Source organism: Apteryx rowi, unplaced genomic scaffold (genome assembly GCF_003343035.1).
Source record: "Apteryx rowi isolate R43461 unplaced genomic scaffold, aptRow1 scaffold_4, whole genome shotgun sequence".
Classification (NCBI taxonomy): domain Eukaryota; kingdom Metazoa; phylum Chordata; class Aves; order Apterygiformes; family Apterygidae; genus Apteryx; species Apteryx rowi.
This window is the reverse complement of record NW_020450529.1, coordinates 1,603,772-1,622,257: the sequence shown is the minus strand read 5'-3', so window position 1 is coordinate 1,622,257 and position 18,486 is coordinate 1,603,772. Positions and strand designations below refer to the sequence as shown.

At 42.7% G+C, this 18,486-nt stretch overlaps 1 protein-coding gene across 1 annotated transcript in view; it reads left to right on the top strand.

Moving 5' to 3' along the window:
- GRM7 (glutamate metabotropic receptor 7) overlaps positions 1-15,305 on the top strand; it is a 315,181-nt gene extending 299,876 nt beyond the window's left edge. The window contains exons 9-10 of the mRNA XM_026074928.1: positions 8,788-9,034; positions 15,235-15,305. Coding sequence (XP_025930713.1) covers positions 8,788-9,034; positions 15,235-15,305 — 318 coding nt within the window. The remainder of the gene's footprint in view (positions 1-8,787; positions 9,035-15,234) is intronic.
- Positions 15,306-18,486: the final 3,181 nt, after the last annotated feature.

Sequence of the window (18,486 nt, the reverse complement as noted above, 5' to 3'; positions counted from 1 at the left end):
AGCAGCCGTGATCTGACACTATGGCATGGGATTGCTTGGCTTCGCAGCCTTAATCGAATTCTTGTAGTGGTTGTTGTAAGCGTAAGGGGGGTGTGCATGGTGGCCTCCGCCTGTATTTCTGCTCTAGAAAATATTTGAGTGCTGKGTAATGAACTGCTGATATACCTGTGGATTATCCTAATGCCATTAGGAGTGGTCAGGTTAGAAGAGTGGGAAATGGTGAAGTCACTCTTTCTCGTCTATTAAACGCCCTCTTGCAACTGCAGATCTGTCTTCTGGATCATTTGCCAGATGTTTTCCACTTTTGTCTAAAAATGTGATCTTCCTGAAAATGAACCAAGGGAATGCTGGAGCCTGGAGTCCGTTGTTTTTTCCAAAATCATGTTAACTTGCTGAAAGAAAGGGAAACTGCTTTCCCTAAGCGCTGCTAAACCCTTATCATCTCGGAAAAGAGTTTGGATTTTTTCAAACTGCTCTATTCTCTAAAGGGCACTGCTAAATAACAACTTTAGCAGATTATCTTGCTTAAAAGGCTGGGGATGGAGGCAGGGGTTCGGAAAGTCGTCAGGAGATGAGCGTCAGGGTGGTTTGGTGTTATTTGCAGTTGAACTGGTCCCATCCAAGGGAAGAGAGCGAATGTGTCTGTAGCCTTGAGAGCCAGCGGCGAGTGCCTGAGATGTGCTTGGGCTCTTGGAAAGTGTCAGTGGGGCACGAAAAGAGGATTACTGAGCCAGGACAGTAAAGAGAGCTGACAGGATTGCTTCACACGTATATTTTATATTTCTCAGACAGAGAGAGTGTACAATCCTTGTGAAGAGCCATGGTTGCCTGAGTAAAGTTGCAGTTGCCTGAAACGCCCATAAATCCAGCTGTCAAAGAAACGAGGAGAGCGTTTGCTCCTACAGCCGGGGGCGGATTTGGACAAGGCTACGGTGCTGCCCAAGGAGGACTCGCCTGGGGCCCCCGCGGCCCCACGGGGCTCAGCCTGCCCTCCCCACCGGGCGCAGCCCCGGGGCAGGGCGCCGAGGGGCTGGGCGCCGGGCAGCTGCTGCAGTTAGGGCACTTTGCAGCTCCAGATTTCTACGCAGTGAAATTTGCCCCAGGACCTAGCAGCAGGCCCCGGTAACAACAGCTAGTTTTGCTCTGCATGAAGTGTCTGGTATCCCCCTGWAGTAGCTTGGGTAGCAAGGGGCCAGCACCTTTTTGGATGCAGAAGGCAGTGGCACTTCCAAAGCAAAGCTGAGTTAAAATCAAAATATAAGAAACATAGGATTCTCTGAAAAAAGATACTTTCCTCTGTTTTTATTTGCCTTTAATGCCGCAGTAACTTCAGTGGATGGGGGCATTAGACACTAGGATGTCTGGTATGTCTGGTATTTATGTTCAAGGTTTTTTGATTTCCGTAGTTTTGCAGCCACATAATACACTGGGAGCCAATTTTAATTTTTATTACAAAATATTTCCCATCCTTATATTTGCRTAACATAATGTAAGGAATGCAATGAAATCTTCAGATGACCTGAAAGAGTCTTCTGGGAGATCTATGAGCTGTCTACTTGATATGTAAAAACATTTGTTTTAATTCCCATATAAAAATGAGATAAATTAGTTTGTGATAACACAAGTCCAAAAATATCTCAGTTTACCAATTTATTTCCATATTATAAAATAACACAATTCACAGCATGATTAAAAAGCTGAATTACATAAAAGGAGCAGTTGCCCCTGATTAGACTATGAATGCAAAGCATTAGCCTACAAAAAGTATTTCTAACTCGTAAAAAGGCTTTTATAAGCAATATTGCTATAACTTCAGTTTTTGTGCCTGAGCAGTTGGAGATCTGTCCACTGGCTTAGAGAAGAGCGAAAGGCCTGATCCTGGAGCGCTTYACTTCTGCGGCTCATCTGCGCTCACGCAAAATTGTCCAGTGATGTTGTTTGGGCTGTAAAACTTGCTAGTTTTTAGATGTTTGTATTCAGGATCAGTCTGATTTTCTCTCAAGGTTTTTAAGGCAATTTTCATCATTTGCATGAATAAAGCAAGAATCTGGAAAACATGGGAATCTAAAATTCAAATGGAAATCCTTTATGTAAAATAAATGACAAAATCTAGGTGCCTTTGCATGTGAATGCAATCCTTAGGGCTTAGCTTTCTCCAATGCACTGCTTCAAAGTTTGGTGCATTTCTAATGGCAGTGTAGTATGTTTAACACTAAGTTAAAATTTTTCAAAATTTGGAGCCTGATTTTGCCATTCCTGTTTTATCTGAACAGTCCATTATTTGCCAACAGTAGTGATGCAAACACATAAGAAATACATGATAATCCTAGGTCTGGTTTACAGCCTAATACTAAATAAACGCTAGGCCAAGTTAGGTTAGCTTTCCYCTCAGCACGATGCTCCAAAGCAGTGGGCACATCCAAATCATCTTTGTCGGTTACCGATAAATGTAGGGAAGCTGCAGGCTTAGCCATGTCTTTAGCTAGCTTTACGCAGCTTYGAATGAAGCCCGGCGCGTCCCGGCGCAGCGGGCTGGCCGGCAGCCCGGCGGGTGCGTGACGGCGGGGGCAGCGGATCGCCGACGGCCTTCGGGCAGGCGAGCTGTGGTTGCGCGGTGCTGCCTGTGCCCGGCTGCTCGGCGGGGCTCCCCGCGCCCCAGCTACGCACCGGAGCACGCTCCCGGCGGTAGCGCAGGCTCTCCAGAACCGGCGTTAGGACGGTTCCCTGTCCCCCCAAACCGCTCTGCTTTGTTATTAACTCCATTGGCCGTAACTTAGTTGAATCCTTTATCTCAACAACTGCCTGATGTGACGAATGCTGAAGCGATACCTGGCGCGGGGGGTAAACCCGGGTCGCGGCCCGCAGCGGCCCTGGGCCTGGGCAGCCTGTCCCGAGAGCTCCTGGCATGGCACGGCACAGCACGGCACGGTGCGGCACGGCTGGCAGCGGGGCGGTTTGGCCGAGGGCACTTCATGGACAGGCACCGGTCGGAAAGCCGTATTATGCCACAGGGCGATGGAGACCGGCTGTAACTAGCATTTACTTAGCCGTGAGGCTCTCCCGTGAGCTGGGCACAGCTGGCACAAAGGAGCTGCCATGGAGCTCCTTCCAGGAGCAGRACATTATTCCGACGGCCAAATAAAGCAATCGAGAAACCTGTAATGAAAGTCCCTAAATTCGTTTCACTTGACATGATCTTTCCTAGTGTCATAAAAAGATGCATTCTGTGCATTTGTAAGAAGCAAGCAGGGCACAGGAAGGGGGGCAGCAAGCCAGGACGTGGCAAACTGATGCTGTTGGTGAGGATGAGAGCGCTGGGCTCAGTTGTCATCTCTGCCTATGGGGATCTGAACCCACGTCTTCCTGGCAAGAAATGTAAAAGTGTCCCGCTGTATATTGTGAGCTAGTCTTTGAGAGAGAGACATGTAAGTGAGGGTGACCATCCCGAACGGCTCGGACTGTCCTTGTGGCATAGCAGATATGGCTTCAAACCGCCATGGCAGTGGGCTTGCAGAGACCAAAATGGCATTATTTTGAGAGAGTTTTGCTTTTTACTGGAAACATTTAGCTCAATCCCAATTCTCATTCAWGTCAAGTTAGAACATCTCTTACTAAAATCTGCATCTTAATTTCTTAATTTGATCTCAGATTTGGAAGCTACCAGGTTTCACTACCCATCTGTAAAAGGCATGCATGAATTATTAGACTTCCACTGTTAGTTAAATCTTATCCTTTGTATTTTAAGCCACCGATTTGCATTCATCTAAAATGCTTTCAGAGAGTTTATCAGAGAAGTGAAATAAGAAATGAAACAGTTTCATGTAAACTGTATTTTTATGTTTGACTGGTAAAGCCACAAAGCAGAGATAAAATACATAAAACTAAGGTTCTGCATAATAAGCATATCTATTAGTTTCCCTTATCTTTCTAAAGCTCCCATTCGTCATGAGGAGCATTGTGTGCCACTCATCTCATCTTGTTCTACAGAAGCGCTTTTCTCACTCTGCTTTTGTCTCCCATCTGCATTTGCAAGGTAGGAAACTTTGCTGGCGTTGTGCTGCAAAGGACCCTGTTGACTAAGTAGTAATTTAACCTTCAACCCCTTTAATAGCAGAAGGAAATGAAAGTTAATACCTACGTGCCCCTAGATAGAAATGTTCCTAGTGCGCTATGCTGTGTGTCAGGCAGATGGTTTGCAGCTTTTGCAATCCYAGCAGCACTGGTTTAAGTAGAGGATTTGGGGTTGATCTTCTCCGGTGCAAGTCAGCTCTGGTGCTGGGACATGAGCAAAGGAAGAGTCAGATGCTCCGCRGCTCGGACGCCTCTTTTCAGACACGGCACCCGTCAGCAGATGGCCAGGTTCTGGTGGCAGCGCGCCGCCGTTCATCCACGAAAGCCTCTGCCGTCGACCAAGCGCGCTCACAAAATGGCCTGCGTGAGAGAGTGAGCAGGTCTGCCGCGACTTTGGTGCCTGTGTACCATGATCCATAATGACCTTTTAACGGGAAGAGCAACGGCAGCCCAGCTGCCAAACYGGGGCTCAGCTGCTGCGCTGACAGAGGCGGGGGCAGCGCCACCCCRTCACGCTCCTGTTTTCGTTAGGCGACACGGGAGGCACAGACCAGCGGAGCCGACTGCTTCTTTCGTCTGTTAGTAAATTCAGGCCTCGTTAGAAACGAGGAACTTGGAGCAACGGTAGCTTGCTGCCGGGCAGCTCGTACGGGATCAGTAAGGCCACATCCACTCCACTGTAGCCCCACGGAAAAGGTGGCATGTGGCGGCGTAGGCAAGCACCGATCACCGAGGGCGGCCGTGCATGTGCTTGCCTCCCTGGGAGAAGTCTGCCTTCTGCTTGCCGGAGAGACCTGCTACAATCTCGCGGGACGCGCCGCTGAGCCGGCTCACCCCAAACGCCCCGTATCCCGAGCAGCCGACTGGAGAGCACTGAACGGCTCCAGCAGTGGATTTTTGCCTCTAACTGATAGTATCTGCAAAACCACAAGCTCATCAAATTCAGTTATCACGCTTCTCTGCAAGAGGATATGGCCTTAATGAGCATCGTGCGTCATACTCCAGGGGAGCTGCGAACATAAGGATCCCATTTTTTTCTTGGTGTTTAAAATCTAGACTTGTTCTTATCTTCTGCTTCTGAAAAGAAAACATCAGTGTCACATATCAAAATAATCAGCTGTTCCAAAATTCAGAAAATGCCATGCCTATCGAATAAATAGTTTTCTATTTGAGGATCTATTTGAAAAATTCTTGCAACATAATGCTTTTTACCTTAAAATAGCCTTACCTTGCCTTACCTTAAAAACCTTACCTTAAAATACGTCTTTTCTTCTGCTTTTCTAAGATTTTTTCACTGCTGTCAAATGCACTGTGTCTATGGCAACCATCTGCTCCTCCTCRTATTGTGATGATATACAGTTATATACAGTTACATTGCTTAACTTACGACTCTGTTAAAATTCCTATGGGGAACTGTTGCTTTAGTTGCAGAAATAGAAATTGGATTTGGATGGGCAAAATTCATATTCAAACATTTCTATTTGTAAAGTGTAAACTAATAAGCTATTAAACAGTTTCTGTCATTAGCTTCTTTTTTCTTTTTTCTCTTTTCTCTTTTTCTTTTTTTTTCCTTTTTTCTTTTCCTTTTTTCCTTTCTTTTCTTCTTTTTTTCTTTTTATCTTTTCTTTCTTTTTGCTGTAGTCCAAATTTGCTCTTTCTCTATAAAGGTTTTTTTGTTCCCTAGAAAAGTGAGTCAAAATATTACCATGCATTTTTATCATGCGTATGGCTACTTGAATAGACTTTCTGTGAGTTAAAGTCATTTAAGGTGGCTCTTGAACAAAATATCACTTTAAAATCCTGGTACGTTATTTATATATAAAAGAACTCCTCACTAATACAGATCTTTTCTAACCTTTTAGAAATGTAGATTTCATTCAGTAATACTGCTTAGTATGTATTCAGTTTTAGCTACAGATCTTGTATATATATACAGAGAGAATTCACATTAAAACCATGTTGTAGAGCTGCATCCTTCTCGGACTAAACCAGAAGCTCTGCAGCCATTATTTTAGCAAGCTTTCTTCTGAATTATTAGCAGAGCAATGTGTGGTCTGAATACAGGGCTGAAAACTAGCCCTGATTTAATGTCGTTTGTGGTTTATGCAGTCCACGGCATTTTCCTGGCCGGCRGAGGTGTTGTGTACCTGCAGCTCCTGTAACTATTGTAGGAGCTCTTGATAAAATAGAAATAACGATTACCTTATTTAGCAAAGATAAAAGTTGCTATTCATTTACGAACATTTTGAAGATAAAGAGGGTGTCTTCCTGTTTATCCTTCAGCCCTTACATGTTATGTGTTTCATTTCCGATTTTTAAAGAGCTATTAAGTTCATTCAATAAATATTTGAATCAGTGCTATTTATGTCAGTGCAGTGCAAGTGACTCCCATTGAGTTACAGGCGATTTACATGAACATTACTGAAGTGAGAATCAGCTCCAAAGAAACAAATGCCTTGTAAACTGTCTTCTCTTTGAAATGTCCTTATACAGTATAAGATAAGTATACACAGTGCTTATGTACATAGAGATAAAGGTATAGAGAATATGTATATATTGCAGTAACATTCAACCGTGCAATATAAAGTGAGGAATAACTAGCTAAACAGTGACTCTGCAGGGAAGAACGGGGGGCAACGGTACTACATGACTGCGAAAAATAAGCATCATGTTTAACAGCAGTGCTATGAGATAAATTCAGAAATTAATTGTACAGCAATGAGGCCTTCAGTAGGGTGCTGTGGTTGGTTGAGAGCCTCACATTTCGGTGGGGCGGGTCAACCGTAGCCTCCGGATTAGAGCAGGAGGCAGGTTCCAAGGTCTTTCCAGTGACTGCCGTTGGAAGAAATGGCCCAGTTCTCTCTCAAAGACCGAGGGGAAGCATGATAACTCTTTAAATACATAAAAGATGGGAAGGGAATGGAAAGGTGATGGCTTGTCCTCTGGGAGAAGACAAGGCCCAGCTCCACTCCGGCCGGGAGGCACAGACTGAACATTATGGAGACCGGAGTGCTCTGGAGGAGGTGGCTTGGGAAGTGGTGAAACCTCTCCCAGAGGATGGTTTTGAGACGGGGTAGACAAAGTTGTCTGTCAGCTCTGGCGTAAATCGTACAGCTACACTAGGTGACCCCTCAAGCTCCCTTCCGGCCTTAAATTGGGTGATTTGGCCCAGCGTATTTTTTCATAAGATGATTGGTTATACCCTCATGTCCTGACTTTTGCAAAACTTGTGATAATATCTGTCGTTCACTTCTGATGAAGAGTAAACAGAAACTGAGAAGGCACTTTATTTTCTGATTGTGTGCACCTTTATAGAGACCTGTCTATGCCAAGCATGTTTTTTATGTATCTCATAAGGCATTTTATTGCTTCTAGTGGTCTTCTTAATCAGTATGATAGCAACTGCTATGTAGATAGACCTAGCAAGTCTGAAAACATTTATAATTTTATAAATTTGGACAAATGTGGGCAAGGTCAGCATTTTACTCTGCCATTATATTTATTTATGGGGTTTCTCTGTCAGAAATTCACTGATTAGCACTGATTAGGAGGAGAAGAGGAAATTGTGTTTCGAAGGAATCACCCACAATGTGTAAGGATTTCCCCATGTGTATGGACTTACCATGTATGTTGATCTTTGAGGAGGAGCTGTAGAGATTTTGCGCCCTTTCTAGCTCTCACACCGCTAGGGCACTGTCTCTGTGCCTTTCAACTTAGGACGATTCTCTTAAGTCATGAGAATGGTTCTATTTCATCTATCAGGTGTGTTCTCTGAAAAGATAACAAAAAGAAAAAAAAAGAAAGGCTTTTCTTTCACTGTATATTTGCAGAGTACATTTTAAAAGCATTGTGGGTTCTTTGAATTCTCATCTCATGGTAGTAGTCATTCTCTGACTTGCATATATACTATTTGTTGTAATAAGCACAGCTGAATGTCAGCAGCATACAAATTATTGTGTATTCTCTGCACAGTTATTTCAACGACTTGCAGAGAATTGAAGTACAGGGAAAAAAAAAACCCTTCTTGGAATTAAAAAAAGATAGCTAAGTTTTTTGGGTTTTTTTACTAATCCATATTATTATATTTTTAGTGTTCCTCTTCTGTAATTTTCAGTAGACCTTATACCAGCATTATTGAAATCCAAAGCTGATCTTCACTCTGTAGATAAATAAAGTGGAGCTATACTGTAGGAGTACCACAGAAATCATATCAGTAAGAACACTGAAAGTTCCTAGGATTGAGCTTTTGAAGTGGCCATTGGTATCACAAATAACTGATGCATATGGGAACTCACAGTAGTTTGCCGTGGAGAGGCTCGTGTATCTTTGCTTGCCAAGTCAATAAAAATGGTTTTAAATGGTTAACAAGGCTAGCGTACAGCATTGTGGCCACAAGTCAAAATACCAGTATGAATACTGAGAAACACTGGTGGGTCAAAAAAATCCRAGTCTGGTGCTCTTGAGTTTGATGCAGTAACGCTGCCAAACCTCTTTGCGCCCCAGGAGGACAGGCCAGCCTGTGCTGGCTGGCTTTGCCTGCTGGTTCCTATCTGCTTTGCTCTTTCTGATGCATTTCACAAAGTGCAATGCTCTGTTGCCTACGTGTTTAGCCCATCTCAGTTAGTTTGGTTATATTTAATGCTTTGTCTTTAAATACTACAACCTGTTTCCCAGTCATTTTATTTGTAATAGTGTCTCATGTGTTATGTCTCCTAGCTCTACATACAAACTACCACACTTACAATATCCATGAACTTAAGTGCTTCAGTGGCCCTGGGGATGCTTTACATGCCGAAAGTGTACATCATCATCTTCCATCCTGAACTAAATGTCCAGAAACGGAAACGCAGCTTCAAGGCTGTGGTAACAGCAGCGACCATGTCGTCACGGCTTTCGCACAAACCTAGTGACAGGCCCAATGGCGAAGCAAAAACAGAACTTTGTGAAAACGTAGATCCAAACAGTAAGTACTTCTAAACCTATTCATTGGGTGTTTGTGTGTTTTCGAGACACTGACCAATATTTGACTTTTAGGGTCTTAATACTATTTGACCTCCTCAGTTAAAGATTTTTGATGTGTCTCATAATTCTTGTAAATTCTCTATTTTCTCCTCACTTTTTTGAGATGCACCAGTTGCAGCAACTCCTCACAAAATGTCTGATAGCTGTAAGTAACTCCTCCTCCTTTCCCTCCTCTGTGGATAAGGGAGCAGCAGCATCCTTGAGTGCAACCCCGTCAGTCTGAACTTACTCCCTGATGTGTCAGAATCTAACCTGTGGCATTTCCAGGATGAACAACGGGGACAGGTACCAAAATCACTGTTAGGGATCAAATGGTATTCCCTTTCCTGCCTGTGTTAACCTGAGTCACAGCTATGATTTTAGCAGAGTTTCTTTGCAAAAATCTCACAAACCTTGAAGATTCCCATTTAAACATTTTATCGAGTCCTGTAAAAGTTAATGCAGATCTTGCCATTGATTTAAAAGGAAAAAAGATCGAAAAGATGCTTCCAATTTCCTTAATGTGCATAGTATGGTATATTGTAGCACAAAATTACACACTAAGGCCATCAAATTTGATTTGCATCTGAATCTGGAAGGAGTTGGGGAAGGAGACAGCTGCACAACGTTGTAGCATATTGGAAAGGTTTAGGCATGTCTGCAGTTTTTACGAAAACCAAATCTGAATGTGAAGAAATGCCCTTTCCTTGCCCATGTTCCGTTCATCCATTTGCTGCTGAAATCCCTGCCACTTCTTGTCTGTTAAACTACTGCCTGAATATCTGCCTCAAAGCAAAAACTCTGCTGTCAAAGCAAAGCGGAAGCAGCTAGCAAATCACTGACACAGCACTTTTCCTCCCTTTATTCACCCAGTGAGTATTTTTCTGTGATGTCTTGTCATGCAGGTATAGAAAATATATCCTGAATGGAAAAACAAAATTTGTCTTCAGAAATTACAAGCTACCTTATTAAAACTGAATGTCAGATTTACAAGACTGCAAGGAAATGTTTCTAGTAAATTAAGGATCATATTCTGCCTCCTCTAATCATACTGAACAGAACCATCATTCCAAAAGGAAATAAATGTATTTCCTGGGCCAGGATATTACCCAGCAAGAATGAGAGTTGCAGAATCTCCTGCTTAGTCAAATTTCTGTTAGGTAATATAGGGCACTGCAAGAAATCCTTTCCATTAGCTCTTGTCTCTAAATCTACTCCTTGCTGTGAGTGTTGCTACTACTGAGATCTAATCCTTCAGCGTAGGAGCTACTACAACTCCTAGCGGCGTCCAGGGAGGACCGCCACTCATATGGCCAAGTCTAAAGAGGCCTTTGAGGATGGAGGGAGAGAAAGAAGGAGGAACAAATGGAGGGGAGGAGGGAATGGGATTTTGAAAGACAATTAGGAAGGGAATGTGACTATATGTAGCTGAATTGCATTTTACTAATTCCTGTTGTAGTCAAAAGGGTTGGAATTAGTTTCTCCTCCAGAAAAACTGAGATCTAAAAATTCCCACTCAAAATTATCAACAGCAAGAACAACATAAAAGTTTTGATGCTGAAATGCTTAGTTTAAAAATATAGGTGTTGTCTTGTGGGAATTACAGTTTGGGGGTTTCATAATCTTAGTTTGCCTTTGTGGTTTCATTCTGCTGTGCTGCATTTTAGTGCTGTTTTCAGACTTCTGAAAATTCTTTTTTTTTTTGATTTCCAAAGAACAGTCATGTTTTTCCTTGAAATTGAGATACTTTCATTAAAAAATAAAGTTGGTTAAAAAGCCGAATTTTTTATAAAACATTTTTTTTTTGGCCAGGGCTATATGCTAGAATGCACTTCTAAGAGCCAGTAAAAGAAGTAAGAGACAAAATCCCCCTGGCTGCCATGATGTGTGGGTTTCTGCCTTACGATCTAGTCCTCAGTCCTGTTTTTGTTTACACTGATTTAACCTAGTGTAAACTGCACTGAGAGTGAAACCCTCAGAACTTTGCAATTAGTGTGCATGAAGGGAAAACGTTTTCTGTAAATTCTTTTGCTTACATGTCAGCTTCTAAAGCATGTAAGTATGTTTGTTAAACGTAGCCAGCCAGGAAATGTGTAATAGTATTAATTTATATGTCTTTTCCCAAAGACAGTTTAAAAAAAAGATTTTATGGTTTGCAAAATGTATTTTATTTTAAATCTTTTAATTATTTATATACATAACACCATGTGTTCATATTATCACATGCAATTACTATTATTATTTCATTTCCTAGACATGTGCATTAATAAAAATTACTAGAAAATCAAATGAACTAAACTACTGCTGTACTTTAAATCCTTGTGTATATTTAGTCCCAGCATAGGCTAGTACTATAGTTAGTGGGAGCTTTGCTATTGTGTTCAAGAGGCTGTCAATCCAGCCCTGATCAGCCAACATTCTGCATGAGTGCCCATGTAAGTAATTTTTTGCAATATCTGAAATGGATTGTATTTTTTGGAATTCTAATATTTTGGTCAAAAAATGCTTGCAATTCCATTTTTCCATGGAAAATTTTAAAACAATATTAATGCATAGAGCTCAAAAAAGAAGTGTCATCCAAAGAAAACTCCCACAATTCCAATGAAATGTTGAAAAAGATCTCCATAAATAAATAAGGCTTTGAATTTTTCATATCAATTTAATTTCAAAAAGTATTTCGTACCTCTGATGGGGAAATTTTACCAATTGGGAAATAGGAACTATGAAAAAAGATTGCCCCAGACTTTTCAATTAGTGCTAGGGATATTTTTTTTACTTTATTTCAAAAGAAAACAGAGTGTTTTTTCAGTATCTTCCATTTTAAAATTGCTTTTAATATTAGATCCACTGACCATAGCCAATAATTATATAGAGAAGAAGAGGAGAGGAGATGCAGCTCTGGAGCCGGTGCAGCGGGCGCCCTTTAGCTCTGCACTGCTGCTCGGCGGGAGCACAGCGACGAGGAAGCGCCGCTTGTTCCCGCCGTGTCAGTCGGGCTCCTCTGCTCCGCAGTGCACCAGGCTGCCAGTAAACTGGCTGAAGCACGAGGCTGAGACTCGTCGACACTATGTAATGCTAACAGAGGTGCAGCTCCAGCTTAGCTTTCAATGTTTTCTTGTCAGTGCGTAAGTACAGTTGGGTTTTCCAGTTTGATTTTCTATTCTGTTTCCTGGTGATGCTTCTGTTAATGGCTTGCTCAGGTACTGAAGACTGAAGTTGCCATTTCTATTGAAAGCATACAGATATTTCATATCTCATAAGGACAGATTGATATTGAGCCACCAGCATAGGATTCATGTACCTCCAAACATTGGGGAATCTTGTGCCTGAGCCTAAATTTGTGGTCCGTCCTACTTAAATGCCCCGTGCCCAGGATCAAAAGCAAAATGTGGATGGTTTTACAGAAAAAATAGCCTGAACAAAACCTCCATGTTTTAGTATTAACTTGAAAAGAATACCTAATGAACTGAAGATTTTCCTGTAAAACTGGAAAGCCTATAAATTACCTCAGTGGCCTCCTAAGAGCACATGATACTCTGCCATGAGGCTGAGCATCATGTGAAAAATGCTGCACCCACAAGGGTCTTGGGATTTGCAGGAATTTGCAGCTCAGTAGAAAGGTACTGAGAACTTGGGAGAGCTGGGGCCAGGTGCTGAGGTCTAAAAGTGAACATAAAAGGTGAAATTTTACTAATGTGGGAGGAAAACCATTTGAAATGCAGTCACCTTATATCCCACCCATCAGGAGGAATAGGCAGTCGCTGTGCTACAGATTTTGATTCAGGATATATTTGAAGTGGGAAATTTCACAAGTTGAGCTCCCCTGCCATGACCTGAGAGAGGTTTCATGCTGAATGGGATATATTAAGGCCAAGCTTTTCTATGTAAAACTCTGTTACTTCTGACAATTCCATTAATCATTCCAGTTTGCCATCTGGTATGTGCATGCTTCTACTCATTCAACAGCTTTTTTCTGCTAATACATGTTTGCGTCTAAAATGTTTTGCAGCAGACTAAGATGAGCAGAATTTGGTGCACAGCAGCTTACTTCATTGTAACAAGTTCATTCTTCCTTCATGTGTCTTTGGTTGAATTTCACACTATTTGAAAAGACACTTCTCATCAAGTCTCGAGTTGAACAGATAGCGAGTGCCTCTCCTCTTCAGTGGTGTGTTTGTTTCTGCTGCAAGAGCAGAGTGTCAGACTTTGAGAAAAACATTTGAACCTCCAACCCATACTTAACTTATATTGAAGATTTACATGTAATTACTCCTTTTCCTTAGCAACTTGCTGTAATTTATGGCTTTACCAACAAAATCAGGATCTCAGTTGTTTGGTAACGAGGAGGTTGTGCTTCTCACAAGCTGGGTGTAGCAGGCCTTACTGTGAGGGCATTTGCTTTTCAAGCATTTCACTCTTTAAGAACCCTTGAGGAGCAAAGCAACCTGTATTCTCATGCATCAAAGCGACACGAACACCATCTCCTTTCTTAGCATTTTTCAGTGTCTTCTTCATATAGCAGTTCTCATGGTGAAAAGGTGTACTAACACGCTGCAAGGTCTGCAGGGTTTGCTCAGAGGGCACCGCTGATGGGCAAGGCGGTGGTTCAGGAGGGCTTGAGGGCATTACCTTGGCTGGCAGCCGGGTTCCCTCTTGCTGAAATGTGGCTGCCCACTGGCTTTCTTACCCTGCCTTTGCCAGTGGAAGTTTGCTGTGTGCGACTTTTCTGTTGCTCTCAAAGGCACATACTTCAAGCACACAGTGTGTGGGGTTTCTGGGGAGCTTGGGAGCTACTCATGTGGAAAGAGGCTTCCATCACACGAAGAGGCTTCGGACTGTTTGGGGCTCAGCAGCATAGAGAATGTTGGTCTTCCAGCRTTCCCGTTATCAGTCTCCTGGGAGGTCTCATGATTTGTGAGAAGGGCTGTAGTCAGGTTTACTCACATTTTTTGCTTTTCTCTGCTATCGTGAGGGAAAGGTCTGAGATCAAGAAGCGTTCTGTAGAATAGTCCATTAGTATATAATGGTGAATAGGAGGCGTGAGCATCTCTGTAGCCAAGACCATGTGCATTAAGCAAGGTGACCAACACCAGCTGGTGAGGAAGAAAGCTCACAGGAGGGGACTGGTTTCCCCGTGGAGGCTAGCTGAGATATTCTCATTTGTGGAGAAGGGGTGAAAGAATGGTGTCACCATATACTAGCCAGAAATCTAATCAGGTGTGATTTTCAGTAAGGTTGTAAGTCTGCAGACTTAGAAGTCTGCCAATGCTTTGAGTGGTCAGTACCTATGTAGGCACATTCAAGATGTTTTTTTTTTCCTTTCTCTTTTACATAGCACTAAGTAGAAATTACTTGGCAGTTGATTTGATGGTCRATAGTGAAGTGTAATTGCTGCCCATTGTCCACCCCAAAATATGAACCATTTGCATTTTCCCATTTTAAATGGTGCTTTCCTGTATATTGAAGTAGTATTAGCATGAACGGATCCAAAATGAAAGCCCCCGTCAGTGGGCTTGTCTGTCTCAGAACAGCAAGAGAATAAGAGCAGAGTGTCAATCCTCATTTTTCTCCATGTGTTGTGAATACACATTGACTTTGTGGATTCCCATCCATAAGCTGTGAATAGTGTATATGAAATGAAAACATCTCACATCGCAGCGAGACTTGCACACACTGCTATGCAAACGCTACTGTGCCGTGCTCTGTTGTTTTTGTCTAGTCATTCATGTTGATTCTCAGCATTGCGGACATGACATAGCGTATTTCATCTTTCTGAGAAAAAATGAAACGGTTGCTGATGATGCCGAGGAACCTGAGAGTGACTGCATGGATGAGGAAGGGACAGGGGAGTCTTAAATTAAAGCCAAAATGTTCCAGAGCTTGGTCAGGGGAGGGAAAAAAGAATTCAACCAGACCCTCTCATTTGTGAGCGTGTTCACTGCTCCCATGTTCAGAGGTACCTGAACTTCTGTGAACTGGTTCATTTATTTCTAGGCCAAAGCTAATTTCATATATTGCCATGCTCTAAGCTTTCCACTATTACGCTTTTAATCTGAGCTCTTCAGTTGGATTAATGTCATGGCCTCAATGACAGGGCAAAACTTGAAGAGTTTATTGTGAACAGACGTATTATACATACCAATGTATTTACTTTTCCTGTAGACTGCATACCACCAGTAAGAAAGAGTGTTCAAAAATCTGTTACTTGGTACACTATTCCACCTACAGTATAGCTTTTGCCTGCTTTCCAGAAAGGTAAGGAAAAATCTAGCTTTTTCTTACTTTATACTTAAACAATAATAACGATTCTGTATCTCTATAAATAAATAAATGAGGAATGTACATTAGTTCACCTATGTTAAAACAAGGATCTACCTTAAAAATTGTTCACACATCCAATATCTGCAGTTTACATTTGAAGGGCCTGCTTTGAAAAGGGAGAACCCAGGACATTGATGATTTTGGTGCATGTGCTCTGCCACTGCGAAACAGGCCACTGGTGGTCCTCCAAATCTATCAGTGGAGGTGGATCAGAATAAAGCTTTGAAGATGTAGATATTTGATAACAATTTAAAAAGGAACAAACAAATCATCAGAAGTTAATTATGGCAATCAGATCTAACAACTAACAAAATGCTTTCTGAGTCATTTCTAGCAGCAGTACCACCAGGGTTGCCTGGCAGCATAAAGATAATGCARTGCTAACATGTGAGCAATCTTCTTCACTCTAAAATTACAAAGTGCTGAAAAAATAATTTGCAAATAATGTTTTTCACTGTAGGCGATCCCAGTGACCATTCCTGAATAATCACTAGTGAACAATTTTTGAGGGCTGGCTTTTCCTAAGTGTTATTGCTGCCTACATGGTGATCTTGTGAGTTATTTTCATATTTGTGACTTCATCAGCCAGGAATTGCTGTTTCTCTAATGAAATTAGGGGAATGAGAAAGCATTTGATATTGGAGGCAAAAAACCTAACAGCCATTGATAAGTATTTCTCATATCTGCAGTTCTGTGTGTGTGTGTGTGTCTGTCTGTCCCCATACTGCTTTGACTGCTTGTTTGAGACTTTGCCCATGTATGAACGATACTGTCACTGTTACTGTGGTACTGTGCAATCGGTGCTAGAAGAAATGACTGTAGTAGACATACAGCCTTCAGAAACATTGTTTATTTGCTCCCTAATAGGTGAGAACTTTCATCAGCACAGGTAGGAGTGTTGCTTGAATTGAGTCTTGGAGTCAAAAGTAAAAAATTACTAAAATCCTTAGCTGGTGTAAATTGCCACAGCTGAAGTTTCAGTTCAAGTTGACTTCTTGTGAAGTGGTCAAATTGCTTCTTATTGTATTTGAATCATTCCCGTTATTATAACTTACACAGCTCAAGCAGAAAGCCTTATTTAAGGTATGAAGCTCTATATGAACATCAGAATGGCCTGACGTACCAGAGGGCCAGAGTCAGTGAGGTTAACAGTGGCTAGTACCGAAGGGAATATAGCAAAGCAGTCGGAGAGGAGAAGGGGCCACTCAAAGTATTATTGCAAATCCAATGTGAAAGAGTAAAGGGCAACTATGTGAAGATGAAATTGCTAAAGGAAAGAGATTAGAAGAACAGGAGGAGGTGAAATAGAAGAAACTGTAAATCTCAGGAGAAATCACTTTTTTTTTCTTTTAAAGAAAGTTTAAAATTTAAAAGGTATTAGGAGATCACACAGATTTCTAAAAGCATATTTTTCCATGTAACATTCTTCTATAATGTAAGGAATTGATATCTGCAAAGGCACACACATAATTTTGTCATCCAAGTCCTATAAAACGTATTGGACATTCAAATGCTTAGGCAGATTTTAAAATTTGGGCCACGCAAAGCTAAGAAAAATGCTATGGATGAGGATAATTTGGGCCTGTGATGGTTTTGCCCCCTCTAGAGTTGTTCTGCACCAGGTAGTCTTTTCCATTTCTCACCCATTAGTGTTTCTTTTCCAGCTGGGCTGATTGCTGTAGCTGTGATTGCTACGTTTTGAAAATGTAGAAGAAATCTACTATATTAAAGGGAAGGCAACGATACCAGGAAAACATTAACTTAGTTGTAAATCGACATTTGTTTTGCTAGTAGCAGATTTGTATTTAGGTATGAAAGCAGTGCTTAAACTGTTACTTGACTGTATCAGTTTCTGCTACGTGATGCATGGAAAGTTGCATTTATAATGCTTTTAAATTGTTTCCTGAGAGCGACAAATAGGATGTCTTTACTGTTGAGACTGATGAAAATACAGTGCTTGAGACCTCTATGCGGTACCTGGGTCAGGGGCAAAATTGTCCATCGCCTGAATAAGGTGAAGAAATACCAAGTATTTCTGTAGAGCTAGAGAGTCACATTTTGCCCTGCGGAGGTATCTTATTTGCTGCACTTTTCTCCTGATCCGTCTCCAAGCAATATACTTACAGGTCAGGAGGAAAAGCCGCTCCAGTGACTCAAGCGCTTTTGCTATTTGGAAGGCCTGGGTTCAGCTCCCGGGGCTTTCCAAGCCCCCGCGCGCGCCGCGGGCGAGCGCCGCAGTGCCACGCTCCCTCTGCGCGCGACCTCTCCTGTGGCGTTGGCAGCGGCCGCGAGGCACTCGTGCCCCGCAACCGGGCCACGGAGCCCGGGGAGGCAGCGCCGCTGCCCTGGCGGCCCCACGCGAGCCCGGCCCCCGCCGCGCTCACGCTTTGTGCTGCCGCAGGGGCTCCGCAAAGCTAGCGCAGGAGTTGCCCGCTTTCTTTGGCATGTCCGTTCAGCCCGCTGGAGTTACCAGGCGTTTTGCTATATATATATGTAATAAACCGTTTCATAGGGATTTGCTTCASTGTAAGAGGGAAAAAGAAAACTGTGACTTGGTTATTTGTTTGCTCAGGGAAGGACCTGAGTGGRTCCCAAGAGCCTGCTGGGCTCTGAAGTCCATCATGACATTTATAAAAGCCACCGAGGAGTAAATGGAGAGTGTCCCCCTGGCTTTTTGGTTGGATGATTGTTACTGGGCAATTTTTATTGTTATTTTGGTTGCTCTTTGCAACAAGCTTGTACCTGTCACTCTTCAGCACTTACAGAGTCTTTAGCAGGGACAGWGGTGTAAAGCACCGCGAGTCACGAGCGCCCTTTGCCGTGTGCCTGTCTTTCTGCTGCGCGCCGCCTTGACCGGGGCCGAGTGCTCCACAGGTTTAACCCCGTGGCACCACACCGGGCCCCTTTCCTTGAAGACGCAAAGTCAATTGATATTAGTTGAAGTTCTGGCCTCCGATTTTCCAACGGGCCTTTTCACTGCAGCTGCACGTGGCAGTGCTTGGCTGCGAGGGTACGGACCCAAAGGAAAGCTGCTATCAGCAAYGCAGAGACGTTTTCTTAACGCATCACCGCGACCTGCTCGGCGATCCCCCG